Here is a 24,639-nt window from a genome sequence, read left to right as displayed (position 1 = left end):
CTCAAATGTATCATCTCCTCTCATGACCTCACATTTTCTGTTCCCTTTCTTTACCGTGCAAATCCAACTCTTTCCTTATCTGCTCTTCTAACTCCAATTCATCCTTTAGATTGGATCTTAAATTACTTCCCTGATATCCTTCTCTGATTCCCTAGACTGTTAAATTTGCCTGATATACACTCCCATAATATCTTGTAATTTTCCTTCTTAACATTTATGACAGATCTGATTTTATAATTAAATGTGTTCCCCTAATTTGATTTTAAGGTTCAAAAGTTACAGGGACTTTATGTGTGTCATTGTTCAATATGATTCCCAATACATAGCCCAGGGCCTGGCACATAGTAATGAATACTGCTGAAGAAACATTATATTACATCTTGCGCTGCATCACCTCAAAATGCAATTTTCCGGATGTGCAATATCTGGTATTACACCTCTCTGGTTTTGCATAAATAATCCTATTAGCCTGGAATAATCTTTCTCCCAACCCCACTCACTCATTAAAGCCCAATTTGGATACCACCTCTTCCATGAAGAATTTCCAGAATTCCACCCAGATCTAGTCAGCCTTCTTTAGCAGTCTGTAATTTGTTTCTTTGTAAAATTTATTTCGTTGTCTTATTTAAAGACTCTTCTTATGTCTGTCTCCACTAAATGAGAGCTTCTTTTTTTTTTTTTTTTTTTGGTTAAAGATGGGGTCTTGCTATATTGCCCAGGCTGGTCTTTTTTTTGAGACAGAGTTCTTGCTCTGTCACCCAGACTGGAGTGCAGTGGCGCAATCTCGGCTCACTGCAACCTCCGCCTCCCAGGTTCAAGCAATTCTTCTGCCTCAGCCTGCCGAATAGCTGAGATTATAGGCACGTGCCACCACGCCCAGCTAATTTTTATATTTTTAGTAGAGACATGGTTTCACCATATTGGCCAGGCTGGTCTCAAACTCCTGACCTCGTGATCCGGCCTCCCAAAGGGCTAGGATTACAGGCGTGAGCCACCCTGCCCAGCATTTTTTTTTTTTTTTTTTTTTTTTGAAACAGAGTCTTATTCTGTGGCGTGTGGCGTGATCTTGGCTCACTGCAACCTCCGTCTTCTGGGCAATTCTCCTACCTCAGCCTCCTGAGTAGCTGGAGTTACAGGCGTGTGCCACCACACCCAGCTAATTTTTGTATTGTTAGTAGAGATGGTTTCACCATGTTGGCCAGGCTGGTCTCGAACTCGTGACCTCAGGTAATCCATCTGCCCCGGCCTCCCAAAGTGCTGGGATTACAGGCATGAGCCACTGCGCCCATCCCCAGGCTGGTCTTGAACTCCTAGGCTCAAGTGATGATCCTCCCGCCTCAGCCTCCCAAAGTGCTAGTATTACAGATGTGAGCCACCCCACCTGGCCCGAGAGGATAAAAGAGGAATCTTTTTTATCTTTGTATTTCCCATGGCATACAATATGTCTAGCACATAGTACATCCTCAGTTAATATTGAGAGGTAGGAAAGAGAATATATTCTGTATTATCACCCAAGCTCTATTTTTTTCCATGTCTTCCTAGGAGAGTTTTATTTCTCAACCAGGTAGGCCTAGTCTTTTATACCTGGGTCTTCAGTCTAGGTAGGGCCTTTGATGGGAGAAGAATTTAAAAGCTCTGGTCCTTTGTAATTGACTTATACATTGGATTTCTATTCATGTACGAACCCAGTGATAATCTGTCATCTTGATTTGGGTGCGTCTTCATGGTCTCTGAAACTAACGGATATGTTACAATTCAGTTTTCATCTCAGCAGTGAGGAATATTATGTCCACAGCCTTTCTTTCCTACCTGTCCTTGGTATTTCTTCTTTCTTTACCTCTCTTTAAAATGTATAGTTGGTTTGAGGTTTTCTTTCCCTTTCTGTTCATTTCAGAAAAGCACATACGAACTTGTAATTTCATCTACCTAGAGACAACTATTATTATCACTTTTTTTTTTTTTTTTTTGAGACAGGGTCTCACTGTGTCACCCAAGTTGAGTGCAGTGACACAGTCATGGCTCACTGCAGCCTCCAACTTTCAGGTCCAAGCATTCCTCCCACCTCAGGCTCCCCAGTAGCTGGGACTACAGGTGCTCACCACCACCACGCTTGGCTAATTTTTGTATTTTTGTAGAGTTGAGGTTTCGCCATGTTTCCAAGGCTGGTCCCGAACTCCTAAGCTCAAGTAATCTGCCCACCTCAGCCTCCCAAAGTGCTGGCATTACAGGCATGAGCCACTGGGCCCAGCCGAGACCACTGTTACTAATACCTTGGTGTATAATATTATTAATACCTTGGTGTATGTTATTCCAAATACATACACCAAGGTATTATTATATATTCCAAATACATTAATTTATTATTAATACCTTGGTGTATGTTACTCCAAATACATACACCAAAGTATTAATTCTGTCCATCAATTCACTTAACAAATATGTATTGGTCACCAATAAAGTGTCAGGAACTGGTCTAGATATGGGAAGTATCACACTGAACAGTATAGACAAGGTTCATATTCTCATTAAATAGCAGAAGACGATAAATAAATAACCATGTTAGGTAATGAGAAGTGCCTAAAAAAAGAAAACAGGATAAGGAGTATAGAGTGGTTAGAGAAAGTATTTTGGATAAAGTGATATTCAACGCTGTATGCCGATTTACATATCTTTGTTGATTATTCAAGTGTATTTTATTAGTTTTCTCAGTATATCATGAACATCTTTCCATGTCAGTAAATACACTTCTATAATACCATTTTTAACAACCTTATTTTTTGTTGTTTTGGTTGCATGGTTAAGCAAAATTTATTTAACCAATCAAATCACCTGTTGTTTGACATGATAATTTCCATAGGATAAATGTCAAGGAGTGAATTGCTGGGTTAAAGGGTATACAGTATTTTGAGGTATGTAATGTATTCCTAGATTATCTTCTAGAAGATGGTGCCAGTTAATACTCCCACCAGGAGTGTGTGAACTCTCCCATCCCCTGCCTGTTTGGTGTGATTTCTTTAGTCATTCTTGAATAGGACTCAGGTAGGGAAAGAGTATCTTTGAAGCCCCAGTTGTTTCTCTTTCTCTATCCTACCTTTTTCCCTGCGTGAGCCAATATTCCAGGTACCCAGCTCTTCGTCTTGTGTACTATAGAACCCCATTCATAGTGAGCCTCTGAGTTGCAAAAATTATCTTTTTTTCCTGTGCCTTACTCCTGAACATTAATCAAAATTCTCATTTCCTGAGTGCCTTGTTCCAGCTTGGTAATAAATTAATTCATATTAAAGTATTTGCTGTTGATAACTTTAATATTAAGAAGTTGATATATTTTTAAAAAGGATACATGTTAACGGTGTTAAAAATTTTTTTTTTTTTTTTGAGACAGGGTCTCACTTGTTGCTGAGGCTGGAGTGCAGTGGCACAATCTTATCTTACTGCAACCTCCGCCTCCTGGGTTCAAGTGATTCTCGTGCCTCAACCTCCCCAGTAGCTGGGACTACAGGTGCACACCACCATGCCCGGGTAATTTTTGTATTTTTAGTAGAGATGGGGTTTCACCATGTTGGCCAGGCCTGTCTCGAACTCCTGGCCTCAAGTGATCTGCCCACCTCGACCTCCCAAAGTGATGGGATTACAGGTGTGAGCCACTGCACCTGGCCTCTAAAGGTGTTAAATTCTAAAAGTGATATTTTAGGCAATTAGGAATGTTTTTCCTAGATTGCTTTAAATCATTCTACATAGATGACTTTATCTATGTGTAGTTGTATAGTCTACTTTATCTATGTACACCAACCCTTCTCTCCAGTTTTTCATACCAGGATGCATGTGATGAGTTCACTATCACCTATTTTCTGCATTTGCTTTGCTTAGCCTGTCAATTACCTTTTCCATGTTGGTTTTTCTTCCCTCCCTAGCTGTCATGATTTTCAAATTTAACTGTTTAGTTGCATAGGTAACATATTCAACATTTACTAAAGGGTATACAGTGAAGAGACTCCTACCCATCCTTGTTCTCCACTTCCCTTCCCCAGAGGCAGCCAATGTTTCCACAACCTTGGCTGTTCTTCTAGAGATATTTTAGGATATGTAAGTAAATATATTGCCATTATGATTTACTTTTTATGCTGTGATAGCACTATGAAGTCAAATAGTTCTATGTCTTAGAGACATGTTTCTGTTAGGGTTCCCCCCAACTTGTGCAGCTTTAAACATTGGAAATACGGTCATATGGCCCTACTTCTATTATTATGGCCACTTACTATTTCTAACAGAAGACAAGTCTAGATTGCCTTGAATTCCTTGTAAGTACAGATTTTTCCCCTCTAGGAATCAAAAGTAAACAATGAGAAGTTTCGTACTAAGAGCCCCAAGCCTGCCGAAAGCCCCCAGTCAGCCACTAAGCAGTTGGATCAGCCCACTGCTGCTTATGAGTATTATGATGCTGGCAATCACTGGTGCAAAGACTGCAACACCATCTGTGGGACCATGTTTGATTTCTTCACTCATATGCACAATAAGAAGCACACACAGGTTGGTATCCTACTCTCTGTTATTTTCACTCCCACCCTCACTCTCTGCAAACTTCTGTACCCCTATCTGCATTGCAAAGCTGGAAAAGGAAACATTCTCATATGGGCAGGAGCCCCAATCTGAAGAGCCAAGAGACACCAACAAAGGAGACACCATCCCCAGGGCTCAGCCCAGGGGACTTGGCTGTAACTAAACACCATGACAAGTGTAAGTGAGGTTTCTGCCTCTTTTGATTCCTTGAGTACCTGATTTTTTTGTTTCATTTTACCTTTTTCTGGTACTTGCTCTAACATGTGTTTACCTTTTCCACAGGTGATTTCCATTAAAACAGTTGGCAGAGGGGGTGGGGGTGGGTAGCTGGGGGCTTCTGGTCCCCTGGTCTTACTATGGGGGAAAAAAAAGAGAAAAGTGGGTCATTGAGCTTTTAGTGCTGTTGTGTGAGCACCTCTGCCTCTTACAAATAGACACTGGATCCCTACAACAGACCTTGGGCTTCAAAGACCCAGAGTGAGGCCAAGCAAGATGCCATAAAGCGCACTGACAAGATAACTGTTCCTGCAAAAGGTATGTTTCCTTTTTGCCTCCTTTGTGGTTTCCTTACATTCAGTTGAGGAAGAGATGTCCCTGAGCTAACATTCTAGGAAGCAGCATAGCATGAGACAGCCATTCCTTTTAACAAAGCCGTAGGAATGCCTTCTGTGTACAAAACAGTGTACTAGGTCCTGAAGCTATAAAGAGATCTATAAGACCATGATCTCTACCCATATGGCCAAAAATCTATTCACAGATGTTAAACTTAGACATGTCACTTAAAACAGAATTGTCTTTGTCATTGGCTTATGGGCCCAAAATCTTACTTGTTTGGAATCCAGGTTAAAAAGGACAGGAGATGCAGTAATTTAACTGCCTTTTCAACTAAGAACTATACAATATTTTGAGTCATTGTTATTAAGGGGTAAGTGGAGAAGCAGAAACTTCCTTTGTCTTTAAACTTCTCAATTTCTTTTTTTTTTTTTTTTTCTCTGAGATGGAGTCTCTCTCTGTTGCCCAGGCTGGAGTGCAGTGGTGTTATCTCTGCTCACTGCAAGCCCCGCCTCCCGGGTTCACCCCATTCTCCTGCCTCAGCCTCCCGAGTAGCTGGGACTACAGGCACCTGCCACCATGCCTTGTATTTTTTGTATTTTTAGTAGAGACGGGGTTTCACTGTGTTAGCCAGGATGGTCTCGATCTCCTGACCTCGTGATCTGCCCACCTCTGCCTCCCAAAGTGCTGGGATTACAGGCATGAGCCACTATGCTCAGCCTATAAACTTTTCAATTTCTTACCTTCACAAGTAGCCAGTGCTGCTACTATACCCTTGAGATTTACAGAAGATAGTTTCCTCAGTAATTAATACCAACATGAGAGATCATCATAAAATGGTAATGGGCTATTTGGGAGTATAGTTTTTATATCTCCTGAGATGCTTGGTGCTAGTTAGGGTTTGAGGAGACTCAGCAACAGGAATTAATCTGGCACAGGAAACTCCTAAATTAACCAGTTAATGTTCCCAAGAGGTAGAAGAAATAGAGGACTGTAGTTCAAGCCTTAGGTTGGAAAGACTGTGCCATTGGGATTCATCTAAATACTGCTTCTGACTTCAAAGTGGGTAAGGCCCTCTATACTGTAACCATTTTACTGCAAAGGGGTGGTGGGATTTCCATTGGTTGCTGTCATTCTGGGTGGAATCGACTTATTTCCTTGACTTTTTTCTACTTCTTCCAGGCTCTGAGTTTCTGGTTCCCATCAGTGGATTTTATTGCCAGCTCTGTGAGGAATTTTTGGGGGATCCAATTTCTGGGGAGCAACATGTGAAGGGTCACCAACACAATGAGAAATACAAGGTTGGTCTTTGTAGTAGGCTGTGGAGTTTCCAACTTTTCTGAAGTAATTATTTTGACTTTGTCAAATGGCGTCCGAGCCAGAAAAAGCCATTGACACTTCAAATTCCATATAACCTCTAAGTTCTCCTCAATCCTAGTGGGAGATGCTCGGCAGATAGCATCCCGTATGTCCTTGAGGAAGATAATTCTGGGGATTTCTACTAAATGAATTCTAACAGTAGCGGGGCCAAGATTTTTTTCTCTTGTATTTTCACCAGTTTTTGAGTCTTTATCTTTTTTCTTCCCAGAAATATGTGGATGAAAACCCATTATATGAGGAGCGGCGGAATCTGGACCGCCAAGCTGGCTTGGCTGTGGTCCTAGAGACAGAACGGCGACGGCAGAGTGAGCTAAAGCGCAAACTTAGTGAGAAACCAAAGGAGGAGAAGAAAGAAAAAAAGGCAAAGGCTGTGAAAGAAGTAAAGGAGGATGACAAGGTCTCTGAGAAATTAGAAGGCCAACTCTCTGAGGGTAGGAACTCCCCTGAAAAAGCTGAAAATAAAAGGAACACTGGCATCAAACTCCAGTTAAAAGAAGAGGTAAAGAAGGAATCACCGACATCATCTTCTTTTGGGAAATTCAGCTGGAAGAAGCCAGAAAAAGAAGAGGAGAAAAGTTCAATGGTGACCCCAAGTATCTCTAAAGAAGAGATTGTAGAAAGTAGTAAGGACAAAGAGGATGGCAAAACTGAAGCTGGGAAGGCAAAGCCTATCAAAATCAAGCTCTCTGGGAAAACTGTTGTTGCACATACCAGCCCTTGGATGCCTGTTGTGACAACTTCCACACAGACTAAGATCCGACCCAACCTGCCTATTCCATCCACAGTACTCCGCAAGTCATGTTCAGCCACAGTGAGCAAGCCAGCTCCTCTTAACACCTTTCTGTCTATTAAGTCCTCTGGAACCACTGCTAAACCTCTGCCAGTGGTTAAAGAGTCTTCAGCTGATCTCCTCTTACCTCCAGACATCATCTCCAAAGCATTTGGAGGGGAAGAGGTGATTCTAAAAGGGTCTCCAGAGGAAAAAGTGGTGTTGGCTGAAAAGAGTGAGCCATCTCATTTACCTGAACAAATACTACCACCTCCTCCACCACCCCCACCTCCACCACCTCCACCACCCCCCGTTATACCTCATCCAGCTGCCCCGTCTGCTGCTCAAGCAAATGCTATCTTGGCTCCAGTAAAATCAAACCCAATTGTATCTCAGACTCTCAGCCCTGGCTTCGTGGGTCCTAACATTTTGAACCCAGTGTTGCCTGTAGCCATCATGGCCTCAGCACAGCCAGCTGCCATTCCTTCTGATGAGACAGCTCCTGGGGTGAGTGAGAGTGACCGAGACCAGACCCTGTTCTCTGTATTAGTACGTCCTCCACCACCCCTCTCAAGTGTGTTCAGTGAACAAGCCAAAAAATTAGAGAAGCGAAATTCATGCTTAGCCACAGCCAATGCTAAGGACCTGTATGACATATTCTATAGTAGTGGTGGAAAGGGGGCCCCTGAGACTAAGCTAAGTGGTGGTCCATTGGCCAATGGGGAAAATAGCAACCTCTCTAGAACCAAAAGTTCAGACACCTCTTCTACTTCTCCTTTGAACAGCAGTGCATCCCAAGAGGAGTTGCATCAAGATGAGGGTTTGGTCGCTGCTCCTATAGTTAGCAACTCTGAAAAGCCCATTGCAAAAACTCTGGTGGCCCTAGGGAAATGGTCAGTTGTAGAACATGTAGACCCAAAAAGCACAGGCAGCACCTATGGCTTCCTACAGCCTCTGACAAGGTTGTGCCAAAGCAGGCCTTATGAAACAATTACCCCAAAGACAGACACTTTGGCCATATGGACCTCTAGTTCCTTCCAGAGTGACAGTAGTAGGGATATATCTCCAGAGAAGAAGAGTGAGCTTGACCTGGGAGAGCCAGGACCACCTGGTGTAGAACCACGTCCTCAACTGTTAGATATACAGTGCAAAGAATCTCAGAAGTTGGTAGAAATCCACCTCAGAGAATCTGTTAACCAGGATAAGGAAAGCCAAGAGCTCCGTGAATCTGAGGATTGTAGAGAAAGTGAGATAGAGACAAACACTGAACTAAAAGAAAGGGTAAAGGAGCTGTCTGAGGGGATAGTTGATGAGGGAGCAAGTACCAGCATTGGACCCCACAGCATAGATGATTCTAATTTGAACCATGGAAAGAGATACATGTGGGAGGGAGAAGTAAAACAGCCCAACTTGCTAATGATTGACAAAGAGGCTGAACAGTCCAATAAATTGATGACAGGAAGTGAAACTCCAAGTAAAGTAGTGATCAAATTGAGTCCACAGGCTTGCTCTTTCACAAAGGCAAAATTAGACTCATTTTTATCAGAAGCTAGGTCTTTACTCAACCCACAAGATACACCTGTGAAAATTTCTGCCCCAGAGTTGCTTCTTCATTCCCCAGCCAGATCAGCTATGTGTTTAACAGGTAGTCTACAAGAGCAAGGAGTTTCAGTTGTTAGTGAGGAGGGGCTAGAGAATTCAGCTCCAGAATCAGCTTCTAGAACTTCTAGGTACAGAAGTCTCAAACTCAAGAGAGAAAGATCAAAAGACTTTCAAGTTAAAAAGATCTATGAGTTGGCTGTTTGGGATGAAAACAAGAAGAGGCCAGAGACTTGGGAGAGCCCAGAGAAACCAAAAGCAGAAGCACTGGAGCTACAAGATGTCCATCCAGAGTTAACAGTGACAATAGAAAGCAAGGCCCTAGAAGACTTTGAAGCTACAGACTTAAAGGTAGAGGAGCTTACTGCCCTGGGGAATCTGGGGGATATGCCTGTTGATTTCTGCACTACTCGGGTAAGCCCAGCACATAGATCCCCAACTGCCTTGTGTCAGAAAGTGTGTGAAGAAAATTCTGTATCACCTATAGGGTGTAATTCCTCCGATCCCACTGACTTCGAACCAATCCCATCTTTTTCTGGGTTTCCGTTAGATTCTCCCAAAACCTTGGTGCTTGACTTTGAGACAGAGGGTGAACGAAACTCACCTAATCCCAGGTGTGTTAGGATCCCTTCTCCTAACATTTTGAAAACTGGACTTACAGAAAATGTTGACCGTGGCTTGGGGGGCCTAGAGGGAACACACCAGGCCCTTGACCTGTTAGCAGGAGGAATGATGCCTGAGGAAGTAAAAGAATCTTCCCAATTAGACAAACAAGAGTCACTCGGATTGGAATTAAAAACAATTAATTCTGCAGGCCTTGGGCCATCTCCTTGCCTTCCAGACCTTGTTGACTTTGTCACACGGACCTCTGGAGTTCAAAAAGATAAACTGTGTTCTCCACTCTCTGAGCCAGGTGACCCTTCTAAATGTAGTTCCCTGGAGTTGGGGCCATTACAGCTAGAAATATCGAATGCATCCACCACAGAGGTGGCAATTCTGCAAGTAGATGATGACAGTGGCGACCCTCTGAATTTGGTTAAAGCTCCAGTGTCAAGGTCCCCTCCAAGGGAGCAGGTAATTGAAGACAATATGGTCCCTCAGGGAATGCCTGAACAGGAAACTACAGTTGGTGCCATCCAGGACCACACAGAATCCAGTGTTCACAACTAAGAATAAATACGTAGAGCTACTTGTGAGTGAATCATTGGCTTCTAGAAATCAGATGCCCAGATGATCCAGGACTAGTTTGTTATCTCATCTGGAACCTACACCAAGAGATGCAGTCAGCATCTTACAGTAAATGTTCATGGAAGCTAAAAAATTTACCTCCTTTCCTTTTCCCTTTCCCCTTAAAACACCAGACAAATCGATAACAACTTATATATATATATATATATATGTAAAAATGTATTTTCTGTTAATTTTTTTGGCCAATTTATTTTCTCCCACTTTGTCATTAAAATCAGATGTCTAACTGGCTCACCACATAGTGTGCTTTGATTGTATTTTGGCTTTGACTCTGCCATTTCTGAAATGTGGGGGAGGATGGAGGCAGCTGACCTCTCCAGTTGCTGTGTTGTATTCCTACCCAATTTCCTGGGCAGTTGATGCATCTCTGGGAAAAACACCAGAAAGCTTGCTGAAATGGAAAACTTGGAAGAATTGTTCATCTCTTAGGCTTCCATTTGGATGGGCCTGCCTTAACATTGTTTGAAATGCAGCGTGAGTAGCTCTTTTGTTTACTGTTTACACCCCTTATTGGCATGTCAACTCCTGTACTTCCCTTATTCTGTTGCCTTTCTTGAGATGCATTGTCCTGCTAACCCACAAACCTGTTTGGAAATAAACATGGAAGAATATCTGGCAGGCTTACTTTTAGAAGACGACAAATCGGTAAGGCTTATTCATGGTTTATTGCCAGGAGCAGATATGCTTTTGAGATCACTTTTATTTTTGAAATGGCCTTTGTTCATTGTATTGTGATCCAATAACACTTTGTATTAAATTGTTTAGCAGCCATTTGTGTTGTGAAGGGGTAGAAGATCTCTGAAACTTGTCTTGAGATTGAACTCATTCCCTGTTCCACAAACCCATATGTATCCTTTCCTCTACCTCCTCCTTTCCCAATTAATTTCAACCATAGTATGATGTTTGGGGTTGTATATTTTGTTAAAAAGATTAAAGAATTTATGAGTTGGCTTGGACAAGTTTAACTTTATTTTTAATGTGTTAATTACTTGGAATAAATGCATTAATCTCATGTTTCCTTCTGGATTTTTGTTTTGAAATCACACACATTTGAACTCCAAAGGAAAACTAGAACAGTGAATCCCTGCTGCCCTATTGTCTATCTGCACCCCCAACCATGCTTTCCTCACTTGTCAGAACTACTTCATGCCAGAATGTTAGGATATATAGTCTGCCCCAGCGCAGCCTGGGTGGGTAGTGAGTAGGCAACAGTTGTCTGGTATTGGCATCTTCCTGTTGTGAAGCTTTTTATATACCTTTGTGTTGACTCTCCATAGGATTTTCTGGGAACTGAGCTCCCCTAGGACAATCAGGTTCTTGCTCTTGGGAATTAGGGAGCTCAGTCCTCAGATTTTCTATCTCTGTCCCAGTTTCCTCTTGTATCCCTGTTGTCAGCAGTTTATAACCTGACTCAACAGGGCCTTCGGAGTCTTATTTACCCACCTGTTCCTCAAAGATAATACAAAATTGCTGATCTGGATTAACCTCCCCGCTCCCCCAATTTTTTTTTCCTGTTTCCTTATGTACAGAGCTATAAAATCCCTAGGTCAACATTGGGAAGGATTTTTAATTTTTTTGACTAATGTCAATTTAGAAGTCATTCTGGCCTCTCTTATGTTATGGAAAGGACACAGATTTGGGAGAGCTAGATCCTTGACTGTGCCTCAGTCATTTACCTTGCTGTGATTTTAGACAAGTTAGTTTACCTTACTGTGTCACAGAGTTGTTTTGTGTTGTTTCCTTTGAGATAAAGATCGTTATCTTTATCCTACCACCAATATGTGCAGGGTCAGGGTATCCTGCCTGTGTCACCTTTCTAGCCCTGGTTTTTAGGACAAAGCCTGAGTTCAATGCAGTTTTCTTGCTTGGAAACCATAGACTAACTCAAAAGGTGCCATTTAGAAGAGTTTAAACCCAAGTAAGCTTCAGAGAGATTTGTTTTCCCGGAGAACTACTCCCTCCCTGTTCTAGCAGGTTATCTATAGGAATTCAGGGAACATAATTTTTAATGCCAGTTTGTGCTGATTTTCAGTCCTGTTCACTTAGTTCCACTTCCCTTTAGGGAGAGACTGATGGTTTTAGAGAAAGAGTTGGGAGGAGGTAACCATATCAAGATCCCAATCCTAACCTTACTTCCTCAGAGGGCATTGGAATCTTACTCTCTAGGTTAGGAGGGGGCTACTTGAGTTGAGAAGAGAAAAAGGCAAAATTTATTGTAGGAAGGGCAGAACTAGTTCAGGTAGCTAGGGCTGGAGTACTTTGAGCCTAAGCTTTGGTAGTAACTCCTCTTGTATTCTCTGGATAACTTCAGGATTTACACCAAAGGCATCTACCAATCTGCGGCTTTTTCAAAAATAATGCTCACTTAAGAGTTACGGGAGTGACATTCTTTATATCTTCCTTGAACCAGCAGAGGGAGAACTTTGAGGATTCTGTATTCTGGGCAGGAAGTGTTGCTGCCTCCTTCCTTTTGGTTAGTGGGATCTAGCTTTGGAACCTATCCAGAGAAGACAGGTGAAAGGAAGGACAGAATTCTAACCCAGTAGCTGGAGATAGAGCATATTTTGTTGTTCTCTACTATCACAGTACTGAATAAACTTTCAACTTAGGAGACTTAGGCACATGGAAGAAATGGGCCCTGAATTTTAAATGCAGCTTATGGTGTAATATAACTATGTTTTAAATTTTACAAACATCAGGAACAACTTTTATCAGATATCCTCAATTGTGAGAAGCAGATGATCAGCAATTATGTTTAAATTTGGGCAAATACCTAATTTTACCTAAGGTGTATAGATAACCCGCTAAAAATTCCCCCTGGCCTTGCAAATGGGGGGCTTCCTGCTTTACAAGCCATACTATATTCACAGGGCACATAATACTCTGCTAATATTGCTGAATAATATAGTTAAGTATTACTTCACCCATGACACTTCATCTTTCTAAAAAGTCAAAAAGTTAATATTTTGGTAGCAGGGCATGCCAGCACGTAGTCCATTTATCAGTCTGCCAGATTCCAGGACTGAGGAAGAATGGGGTGGGGAGGTGGACATACAGGACACATGCATCCAATAGGAACATAAAGTGTAATTTTAAAAATTGGAGGAGGGTTCAGAGAGGATGTAGCCTGTAACAGAAATAAGTGAGGTAGTTTCTTTTACACATATATATATGTATATATGTATATAGTTTTATATATACTATATATAGTATAGTTTCTTTTATATATATAATATAGATAATATATATATAAACATATATAGGCAAGCTTTGTTGATATATTAATATATATCCCTAAACCTTGGTTCTCACCTTAACAAAGCTTACATACTAAATCTAGGATAAGAACCTAAAAGTCTTCATTTATTAACAATTTATGTGAGAACATGGACAAATGAAAATAGTTTTGTGAGCACATCTCTTTAGAGTTTAAAATTGCAGTAATGTTTATGTAATTTTTAACTAAGTTATGTATACAATATTCATCGATAAGCCACGAAGTTGAATTTATAATGAAAATCTTCTACTCTTATTAATCACAACTCTCCTGATTTGCCCTCAACCCGTATACACTTTCAGAAGAATACATATAAAACATGTATGTTTATGTTGTAGCATTTAATGTGGTTGTAATTTTACATTTATGTTTCTTTGATTAATATATGCTCCCCTTAAGTACATGATAAACTCCCCAAAGCAAGAAGTCTGTCTTTGCTTACTATTTTTTTAATCATTGTATTCACAGTGCACAGTTGTCTGGCATATAGCAGGTACTCAATAAAAATTCATTGAAAGAATCAATGTGGTAATAGTAGCTGTTTTTATTAACAAATTGTGAATACTTAGCAAATTATAAGTCAGTAAAAACTGTAAATTGCCTATTGTATTTTCTGGGTGTTTAGCACTCTAGAAGCCAACTGTCCTCTTGCTTCTGTCCTGGGTCTTTGTATACAAAGCACTGTATCATTGAGGCATGTCAAGGTTGCCATTGGTTCCCTCACTTCAACAGCATTCTGGAATAATGGCGCCAGGCCATGATGGGAACACTGCTTCTGCAGCTCCTAGAAGAGAAACTGAGGATGAGAAGGAGTTAAACTGACCTTACAGTTAGCAAAAAAAAAAAGGTTTTGGGGATCCAGTTTTCAAATGGCCTCCTTTTTCCTTCCAGCCAGACTTCGTAAGCATGCTGAAGTCAGTCAAACCCCAAACCCCTCTGATTTGGTTGAAGAAGTAATTCAACAGTTTATGGTCTCCAGCATCCTCTTGTCATCTCATCAAAACTAAATCGTAACCAAAAAAGGTTGCCTTTGGGAAGAGGGAAAAGGAATGCTATCACTTTTTATTTTGTATCTTCTGTTTTGTTTCAACATTGTGACCATGAAAATGCATTTTCTATAAAATATAAATGTTTTATAAACTATGTACACATGCACACACATACATGTATAAAATGATAACATGTAGTAAGGGTTATCCAGTGCTGTGGAATTATAGGCCAGTTTTTTTTTACCCCTCTGTATACTTTTCTGTATTAAAATTATTTTTTTTAAGTTGTGTCTCTCCTACTCAGTGCATCCCTGTTTTCCTTCACACCTCTTGTCTGTTTTCCATCATTACAAATAGGTCCTGCTGCTTTTCCCTCAAGACTTCCTAAATTCTTCTATTCCCATCGATGCTGGGCAACATACCTTCTTCAGGAATGTCTTACCATTCTTTCCTTTTTCCTCTCTTCCTCTTCCCATTCTTTCCCCAACCTCTGTTGAACTGGTTGTTCATATTCATTAATGTTGTACAAGCACTTGGACATTAAATGATATAAATCAAGATACCTGTTTCACAAAGTAATACAAGTACACAAAAGATAAAAAAGTCTTTGTCGCATGCAAAAGGACAGAAGATAACATCTAGATGTAATGATTTAAAGATTTACAGGCTTTGGTTCCATTTGTGGAGGATTAGGCAAGAAAGAAGTTTTGTAGAAAATAAGGGAAATGAGTATGTTTAAGGGAAGTGAATGAACAGGGTGAAAACAGAGGCAGAGTTACATAACGGGAGAACAAAAGGTAGAGGATGTGGAGAAAGCAGAGATAAAATCAGCCATATTAAGATATTATTTTATTTCGTCTCTCTGACACTGTGCCCCTGCTAAGTTTCCACCCAGTCTTCCTGTAACCACCTTCCTAAGGATGACTATGGTCACATTGTTACAGACTCTCACCCACTTATCTTCCTTTCTTTTCAGGGGCAATTCCAAAAGTCTTCAGATTTCCAAAAGGAAGGACTGCAGCAGACATTTCTGCCCCCAGAAAGGCAGGGATAGAAACCACAGAGGCCACGGAAATGATGGGTGCCCTTGTGGCCAGTAGGCAATCACCTGAAGGATCTGACTTCCAGAAGGTGGGTATGACTGATGGGGGTGGGGATAAGTTGTAGAGAAGATCCTGTCATTTTAGCTGCCAGGAAATGGTGAGTTGGGTGAGTGAATGTGTATATTGTTGTACCTGTAGAGGATGAACAAGATTAGAATGTACATAGAGGGTATGTATTTTAGACTTGCCACTCCTCACCTTATTTAGCATTGAATAAATTATTCCTGAAGTCCCATATCTCATTTTGTGCCATAATACTTAAATTAAAGCTGTAGAGTTCAGGTCTTCATATTCTTCCTGGGCGCTAGTCTCCAATGTGCCCCTAAGTAGAACATCTCTTATCTCAGTTCTAGCCTCTTTTATTGGTCCATACAAAGACAAAGTAAAATTGGGTATGTCCTTAGAAGATTGGGGTATGAGTAAGCAAAGGAGACTCAGTGAAGCAGGGACAATCACAAAGGAGATGTTTGATCCTTCAATATCAGACTTCAGGGCAGCTGTCCACCAGTTTTCACTCTGTCTTGTACTTGTCCCACACACATTGAAACCTCTGGTACACAGTAGCAGGCAAGCATCATTTCAAAACACCAAGGAAACCCCTTACTCTCTGCTCATTTAAAATGCCAGTAGAGGACCAGGCATGGTGGCTCATGCCTATAATCCCAGCACTTTGGGAGGCTGAGGTGGGTGGAACGCTTTGAGGCCAGGAGTTTGAGACCAGCCTGGCCAACATGGTGAAACCCCATCTCTACTAAAAATACAAAAATTAGCCAGGTGTGGTGGCGCACACCTGTAATCCCAACTACTCAGGAGGCTGAGGCAGGAGAACTGCTTGAAACTGGGAGGCAGAGGTTGCAGTGAGCCAAGACCATGCCACTGCACTCTAGCCTGGGCAACAGAGCAAGACTCCGTCTTGAAAAAAATAAAATAAAATCCCAGTAAGGGCTGGGCATGGTAGCTCACACCTATAATCCCAGCACTTTGAGAGGCCGAGGTCAGCAGATCAGTTGAGCCCAGGAGTTCAAGACCAGCCAGGCAACATAGGGAGACTCTGTCTCTACAAAAAATATATTAGTCTGGCATGGTGGTCCATGCCTGTAGTCCCAGCTGCTCGGGAGGCTGAGGTGGGGGGATCGCTTTGAACCCTGGAGGTTGAAACTGCAGTGAACTCTGATTGCACTATTGCACTCCAGCCTGAGCAACAGAACAAGACCCTGTCTCAAAAATAAATAAAAAAAAAAAACTAAAAATGGGCCAGGCGTGGTGGCTCATGCCTGTAATCCCAGCACTTTGGGAGGCCAAGGTGGTTGGATCACCTGAGGTCAGGAGTTCGAGACCAGCCTGGCCAACATGGTAAAACCCTGTCTCTACTAAAAATACAAAAATTAGCTGGGCATCGTGGCATATGCCTGTAATCCCAGCTACTTGGGAGGCTGAGGCAGGTGAATTGCTTGAACCCAGGAGGCAGAGGTTGCAGTGAGCCTTGATTGGGCTACTGCGCCTCAGCGTGGGGGACAGAGACACCATCTCAAAAAAAAAAAAAAGGGCTGGGTGTGGTGGCTCATGCCTGTAATCTCAGTACTTTGCGGGGCCAAGGCTGGCAGATCACTTGAGGTCAGGAGTTCAAGACCAGCCTGGCCAACATGGTGAAACCCCATCTCTACTAAAAATACAAAAAATTAGCCAGGGGTGTTGGCAGTCATCTATAATCCCAGCTACTTGGGAGGCTGGGAGGCTGAGGCAGGAGAATCGCTTGAACCTGGGAGGCAGAGGTCACAGTGAGCCAAGATTGCGCCATTCCACTCCAGCCTGGGTGACAAGAGCGAAACTCTGTCTCAAAAAAAAAAAAAAAAGAAAGAAAAAGAAAAAAGGAAAAAATGCTAGTGGGTACCTTTTTTTGGGTGGGGGACAGATCCTTACTCTTTCGGCCAGGCTGGAGTGGAATGGCGCGATCTCAGCTCACTATAACCTCCACCTTCCGGGTACAAACAATTCTCGTGCCTCAGCCTCCCGAGTAGCTGGAATTACAGGCGTGTGCCACCATGCCCGGCTAATTTTTTAATTTTTAGTAGAGATGGGGTTTCACCATGTTAGCCAGGCCGGTCTCAAACTCCTGACTTCAAGTGATCCACCCACCTTAGCCTCACTAGGTGCTGAGATTACAGGCGTGAGCCACGGCGCCTGGCCAAAAAATGCTAATAGGTACTTTTATTCCTCTTTGTACTTTGGGGCTATGGGCTCAGAAACACAGTGGGAATGAGAACTAGAACCTAGTAAAATTTAGCTGACCTTTAAATCCTGTAAACTCTGAGATTTATTTAAATCTAAGCTGTGTCAATTCCAGATTTATCCTGAAAACTATTAGGCTGGTTTTGTTTTTTTGTTTTGTTTTGCTTTTGGGTTTTTTTTTGAGACAGAGTTTCACTCTGTTGCCCAGGCTGGAGTGCAGTGGCGCAATCTCAGCTCACTGCAACCTCTGCCTCCCGGGTTCAAACGATTCTCCTGCCTCAGCCTCCCGAGTAGCTGGGATTACAGGCGTGTGCCACCATGCCTGGCTAATTTTTGTATTTTTAGTAGAGACAGGGTTTCACCACGCTGGTCAAGCTGGTCATGAACTCCTGACCTCAAGTGATCCGCCCCCCTCGGCCTCCCAAAGTGCTCGGATTACAGGCGTGAGCACCACGGCAGGCTGGTTTTGTTTTTGATTTGTAAGTCCAGGCATTTTTAGAGTCTTGGAGGTCTAGTTTACTGCCCAAATACATCTATGGTTTTAGTAACTTTCGGGAATATTCATGATATAAGCAAAGCCATCAGTGGAATAAGAAGTCAATCAAGGGCAAAAAGTACCTCAGGGCCTCATGCTGCTGATATATTAGTTAAGGATTACTTATTCCTGAGGCATGACCTGGTGGATGAAGCAATGGAAAGCAACCTGGTGCCAGGGCTGCCAACACGTTGGTCACCACCACTTTCTCTCCTTTGTTCCAGCCCAAGATCTGTTTCTTATCAACTGTCACATTCCTCTGTTCAGGGACAGTCAAAGATGTTGGTCACAAGCTTTCATACAAACTATGACTCACAGCCCTACCTCCATCACCTGCTTTGCTGCTTAGACCTCAGTTCTCCAATGGTGTCTGAGCTGTACTGATCTGGGGGATAGGTGAGGGAAAGGGAACATTTTTTAGAATACTGTTTTTCCTTTCGGACTTCTTTTTTCTGTTATTATTATTCAAAAAGCTTCATTTTTATTTAGCTTTCTGACTCTTCAATACTTTTACAACAATTTTCTGCTCTTCAATAAGGAAAGCACGCTTGATCTTGTCATGAACACATTTAACACACATGGAACCACCACAGGCCCTGCTGACATGTTTTTTTGTTTTCCACAATCTCATAGGAACTTTAGGTCTCACAGTACAAACACCTTGAAGTCTGCCTGGGCACACACCACATGCAGAATTTGGTGCTTTCCCAACCTTCTTGGTATAAAGGTAAACAATTATATTACCAGGGGTTTGGGACAGCCTGGTTTTGTTAGAGGCTATGTTGTAGGAAAGCCTATGATGGTATGTCAAATGCTGGACCATTCTGAGTGCCCCTACACAAGCTCAAAGGACTGCTCCTGAGAGCTCTAGGCTTCCTCAACTTTTCAATGGTGGCCGATTGTAAAGGAAATATAGACAGGGGAAAGAGAACATCTGCCATACCTCTAGACCCCTTTGGACTTCTTTTATTTTATATGAAGTCACATGTATTATGAATGATGAAATATTTAAGATCTTTTTTATTGAATTACAGTTAATATGTTGAATTTCACAAAACATAAAATTCACCTTTATTTTTTTGAGACAGGGTTTCACTCTGTCGTCCAGGCTGGAGTAGTACAGTCCTGCAGTCATGGCACACAGCAGCCTCCACTTCCTGGGCTCAAGTGATCCTTCCACCTTAGCCTCCCAAAGTGATATGATTAGAGGCGTGAGCCACTGTGCCTGGCCAAATTCACCATTTTTAAGTGTATAGTTCTGTGATTTTTCATATCTTCAGTGTTGTACAACTATCACCACTATCTAATTCCAGAACATTTCCATCGTCCTCTAAAAAAACATATACCCATTAGCAGATACTCCCAGTCACCCCTACTCCCAAGCCACTGGCAATCACCAGTCTCCTTTCTGTCTCTATGGATTTGCCTATTTTGAGCATTTAATATAAATGGAATCATACAATAAATTTCTTTTGTGTCTGGCTTCTTTCACTTAGCTTAATGTTGTCAAAGTTCATCCATGTTATACCATGTATCATTGTATTTTATGGCTAATTATTCCACTGTATGGATATACCATGTTTTGTCTACTAATTGTTGGACATTTGGGCTATTTTCATATTTTGCCTATTATGAATAATCTGTGAACATTCATGTACAAGTTTTTGTGTAAATATACGTTTTCAGTTCCCTAGGGTGCACAACTAGGAATATATAGTCATATGGTAACCGTTTAACTTTTTTCTTTTTTTTTTTTTTGAGATGGCGTCTCGCTGTTGTTGCCCAGGCTGGAGTGCAATGGCACAATCTCAGCTCACTGCAACTTCTGCTTCCTGGGTTCCAGCAATTCTCCTGCCTCAGCCTCCCGAGTAGCTGAGATTTCAGGCGCCCACCACCATGCCCGGCTAATTTTCGTATTTTTAGTAGTGATGGGGTTTCACCATGTTGGCCAGGCTGGTCTCGAACTCCTGACATCAGGTGATCCATGCGCCTCGGCCTCCCAAAGTGCTGGGATTACAGGGTGAGCTACCATGCCCGGCCCCATTTAACTTTTTTCTTTTTTTTTTTTTTTGAGACGGAATCTCGCTCTGTCCCTCTGTTGCCCAGGCTGGAGTGCAGTGGCGTAATCTCAGCTCACTGCAAGCTCCACCTCCCAGGTTCAGGCCGTTCTCCTGCTTCAGCCTCCTGAGTAGCTGGGACTACAGGCGCCCGCCAGCACTCATGGCTAATTTTTTGTATTTTTAGTAGAGATGGGGTTTCACCGTGTTAGCCAGGATGGTCTTGATTTCCTGACCTCGTGATCTGCCCACCTCGGCCTCCCAAAGTGCTGGGATTACAGGCGTGAGCCACTGCACCCGGCCTTAACTTTTTTCTAAGTAAACTTTTATATTAAAGTACAATGTTCATATTTTAAAAACAGGCTGGGCACAGTGGCTCATGCCTGTAATCCTAGCACTTTAGGAGGCCAACATGGATGAATCTCCTATCCATGTTGGATAGGATCAGCATGCGGGAGGATCACTTGTGTCCAGGAGTTCAAGACCAGCCTGGGCGAAATAACAAGACCCTGTCTCTACAAAAAATAGAAAAATTAGCTGGGCATGGGAGCGGGTGCTTTTAGTCCCAGCTACTCAGGAGGCTGAGGTGGGAGGATCGCTTGAGGCCACGAGGTAGAGGCTACAGTGAGCCATGATTGCACCACTGCACTCTGGCCTGGATGATAGTAAAACCCTATCTCAAAAACAAAAAACAAAACACATTACAAGTGTTAAGCTTAACAATTTCACAAAGTGAACAGACCTAGGTAACCAACACCCAAATCAAAAAATAAAATATGACCAACACCCTGGAAGCTCCTCTCATGTTATCTTCCAGTTACCACTTCCCCAAAATGTAACCAGTAATCTGACTGTTATAACAATCTCTGGTACTTTTTAAAAAAAAAATCGAGGTGAAATTTACATTATAAAATATGTGAAATTTTCATCACCCAAAATAAAACTCTATTTCCCTTAAGCAGTTAGTCCCCATTCCCACCTACCTGCAGCCCCTGGCAATCACCAATCTGTTTTCTTTCTATATTGATTTATCTATTCTGGACATTTCATATAAATAAAATCATACAATATGTGACCTTTCGTCTGTATTTTTGTGTTACTATTTTTTCACTTAGCATAATGTTTTTGAGATTCATCCATGTTGTAGTATGTATCAGTGTTTTATTCCTTTTTATAGCTGAATAATACTCCATTATATGTATATATCACAATCTGTTTATCCATTCATTTGCTGATGGACATTTGAGTTGTTTCCACCTTTGGCTATTTCGAATAATGCTGCTATGAACATTTCCTGCATAAGTATTTGAGCACCTGTTTTTTTATTCTTTCAGGTATTTACTAGAAGTAAAATTGCTGGGTCATACGGTTATTCTATGTTTAATTTTTTGAGGAACTGCCAGTTTTCCATAGCACTTGAATCATTTTACATCCCTACAGCATTGTACAATTTCTCCATAACACTTGTTATTCCCCTTTTTAAAAATATAACCATCCTAGTATCTCATCGTGGTTTCAATTTACATTTTCCTTATGACAGCGATACTGAGCATCTCTTTTGTTGTTGTTTTTGAGACAGGGTCTTGCTTTGTTGCCCTGACTGGCATGCAGTGGTGGGAACACGGTTCACTGCAGCATCAACCTTCTGGGCTCCAGTGATCCTCCCACCTTAGCCTCCTGAGTAGTTGGGGCCAAAGGCACACACTACCACACTCAGCTAATTTTTTATTTTTTGTAGAGACGGGGTCTTGCTATGTTGCCTAGGCTGGTCTTAAACTCCTGGGCTCAAGCAGTCCTTCTATTTGGCCTCCCAAAGTACTGTGATTACAGGTGTGAGCCGCTGCTCCCAGCAGTGAGCATCTTTTCATGTACTTACTGACCATTTTTTTTTTTAATTGAGACAGAATCTCACTCTCTCACCCAGACTGGAGTGCAGTGACACAGTCTCAGCTCACTGCAGCCTTCGCCTCCTGGGTTCAAGTGATTCTCCTGCCTCAGCCTCTGTAGTAGCTGGGATTACAGGCATGGGCCACCAAGCCCAGCTAATACTTGTATTTTTAGTAGAGATGGGGTTTTGCCATTTTGGCCAGACTGGTCTTGAACTCCTGACCTCAAGTGATCCGGCCGCCTTGGCCTCCCAAAGTGCTGGGATTACAGGCGTGAGCCGCTGTGCCCGGCCTTATTGGCCGTTTTTATATCTTCTTTGCAGAAATATTTATTCAAGTCCTTTACCTATTTTAAAATTGGAATGTTTGTCTTTCTGTTGTAGAATTGTAAGGATTCTTTATGTATTCTGCATACTGGTTTTTATCAGATATATGACTTACAACTATTCTCTAGGTTGTCTTTTCAGTTTCATGATATCCTTTGATTGCCAAATCGAAGGTCTTAAAGATTTACCCTTTTGTATTCTTCTAAGAGTTTTACCGTTTTAGCTCTTATGTTTAGGTTGTTGTTCCATTTTGAGTAATTTTTATGTATGGTGTGAGGGATCCAACTCCATTTGTTGCACATGAATATCTGGTTGTCCCAGCACCATTTATGAAAAGACTGTTTATTTGCCCATTGAGAATCATGGCACCCTTAGTGAAAATCAGTTGGCCATAGATGTATGGGTTTATTTCTGAACTCATCATTCTACTCCATTGATTTATATGTGTTTCCTTATGCCAGTCTCACACTGTTTTGCTTACTGTAGCTTTGTAGTATGTTTTGAAATTGAGAAGAAGGAGTCCACCAACCTTGTTCTTTTTCAAGATTGTTTTAGCTCTTTGGGCCCTGTTGCAATTTCATGTGAATTTGAGGATCAGCTTTTCCATTTCTGCAAAAAAATCTTGAAATTGTGATAGGGAATGCACTGAATCTGTAGATTGCTTTGAATATTATCATCTTGATATCAAGTATTCTGATCCCTACACATGGGACACTTTTTCATTTATTTAGGTCGTCTTTAATCACTTTCAGCAGTATTTTGTAGTTTTTGTGTTATGTCTTTCACCTCCATGGCTAAATCCAATACTAAGTATTTTATTATTTTATATGCTATTGTAAATGTAATTGGTTTCTTAATTTCCTCTCAAAGTATTCATTGCAGGTGTATAGAAACCCAACTGATTTTCATGTGTTGATCTTGTACCCTGAAACTTTGCTGAATTCATTTACTTGTTCTAGTAGATTTTGTGTGTGTATAGATTCTTTGGGAATTTTTATTTTTTATTATATTTTATTTATTTATCTATTTACTTATTTGAGACAGAGTCTTGCTCTGTCACCCAGAATGGAGTACAGTGGTGCGATCATGGCTCACTACACCCTCAGCCTAGGCTCAAGCAATCTTCCCACCTCAGTAAGCAATCTTCCCACCTCAGTCCCCCAAGCAGCTGGGACCACAGATGTACACCACCATACCTGGCTAATTTTTAAAATTTATACTGCTCAGGCTGGTCTCAAATTCCTGGGCTAGAGCAGTTCTCCTGCCTCAGCCTCCCCAAGTGCTGGGATTACAGGAGTGAGCCACCACACCCACCCTGGGATTTTTATATGCATAAAATCATGTCATCTTACAATAGAGATAGTTTTTCTTTTTCTTGCCTAATTGCTCCAGCTAGAACTTCAATACAATGAATTTTAAGTAGCAGTGGTGAAAGTAGCATCCTTGTCTTACTGCTGATCATAAGGGGAAAACTTTAGTCTGAGTATGAAGTTAGCTGTAGGTTTTTCATAGATGCCCTTTATCATGTTGAAGGAGTTCCCTTCTATTCCTAGTGTCTTGAGAATTTTTATTATGAAAGGGTGTTGGATTTTATCAAATATTTTTTCTGTGTCAATTGAGATGATCATATGTGGAGTTTTTTCTTTTATTAATGTGGTATATTACATTGATTGATTTTCTTTTCCTTTTTTTTTTTTTTGAGAGATAGTCTTGCCCTGTTGCCCAGGCTGGAGTGCAGTGGCGTGATCTCAGCTCACGACAACCTCTGCCTCCCAGGTTCAAGCAATTCTCCTGCCTCAACCTCCTGAATAGCTGGGATTACAGGTGCAGGCCACCACACCTCGCTTCTTTTTTATATTTTAGTAGAGACAGGGTTTTGCCATTTTGGCCAGGCTGGTCTTGAACTTCTGACCTCAGGTGATCTGCCCGTGTCAGCCTCCCAAAGTGTTGGGATTACAGGCGTGAGCCACTGCGCCTGGCCTCTATTGTTTTTCTATTCTTTATTTCCTTTATCTCTGCTCTAATTGTTTCTGTTTCCTTCCTCCTGCTAGCTTCTCATTTAATTTACATTTCTCTTTTCAGTTCCTCAAGGTGTAACATTTGGTTGTTGATTGGAGATCTTTTTTTTTTTT

At 41.7% G+C, this 24,639-nt stretch overlaps 2 protein-coding genes across 2 annotated transcripts in view; one reads left to right on the top strand and one right to left on the bottom strand.

Annotated features, from left to right (window-relative positions):
* Nucleotides 1-11,117, top strand: part of ZNF318 (zinc finger protein 318) — a 33,577-nt gene extending 22,460 nt beyond the window's left edge. The window contains exons 7-10 of the mRNA XM_019029354.4: nucleotides 4,324-4,527; nucleotides 4,992-5,091; nucleotides 6,292-6,410; nucleotides 6,698-11,117. Coding sequence (XP_018884899.3) covers nucleotides 4,324-4,527; nucleotides 4,992-5,091; nucleotides 6,292-6,410; nucleotides 6,698-10,027 — 3,753 coding nt within the window. The 3' untranslated portion in view covers nucleotides 10,028-11,117. The remainder of the gene's footprint in view (nucleotides 1-4,323; nucleotides 4,528-4,991; nucleotides 5,092-6,291; nucleotides 6,411-6,697) is intronic.
* A 7,602-nt stretch (nucleotides 11,118-18,719) lies between these two features.
* Nucleotides 18,720-19,061, bottom strand: LOC129534056 (large ribosomal subunit protein eL34-like). The gene has a single exon (XM_063707142.1). The coding sequence runs from the start codon at nucleotides 19,059-19,061 to the stop codon at nucleotides 18,720-18,722; it is 342 nt and encodes a 113-aa protein (XP_063563212.1).
* Nucleotides 19,062-24,639: the final 5,578 nt, after the last annotated feature.

This window comes from Gorilla gorilla, chromosome 5, assembly GCF_029281585.2.
Source record: "Gorilla gorilla gorilla isolate KB3781 chromosome 5, NHGRI_mGorGor1-v2.1_pri, whole genome shotgun sequence".
In the NCBI taxonomy this organism is placed as follows: Eukaryota; Metazoa; Chordata; class Mammalia; order Primates; family Hominidae; genus Gorilla; species Gorilla gorilla.
Note: the sequence above shows the minus strand (reverse complement) of the source record. Positions and strands in the feature narration are given on the sequence as shown.

Excerpts from the sequence above, each read along its gene's own strand:
- LOC129534056 (XM_063707142.1), bottom strand. The coding sequence starts at position 19,061 with ATGGTCCAGCATTTGACATACCATCATAGGCTTTCCTACAACATAGCC.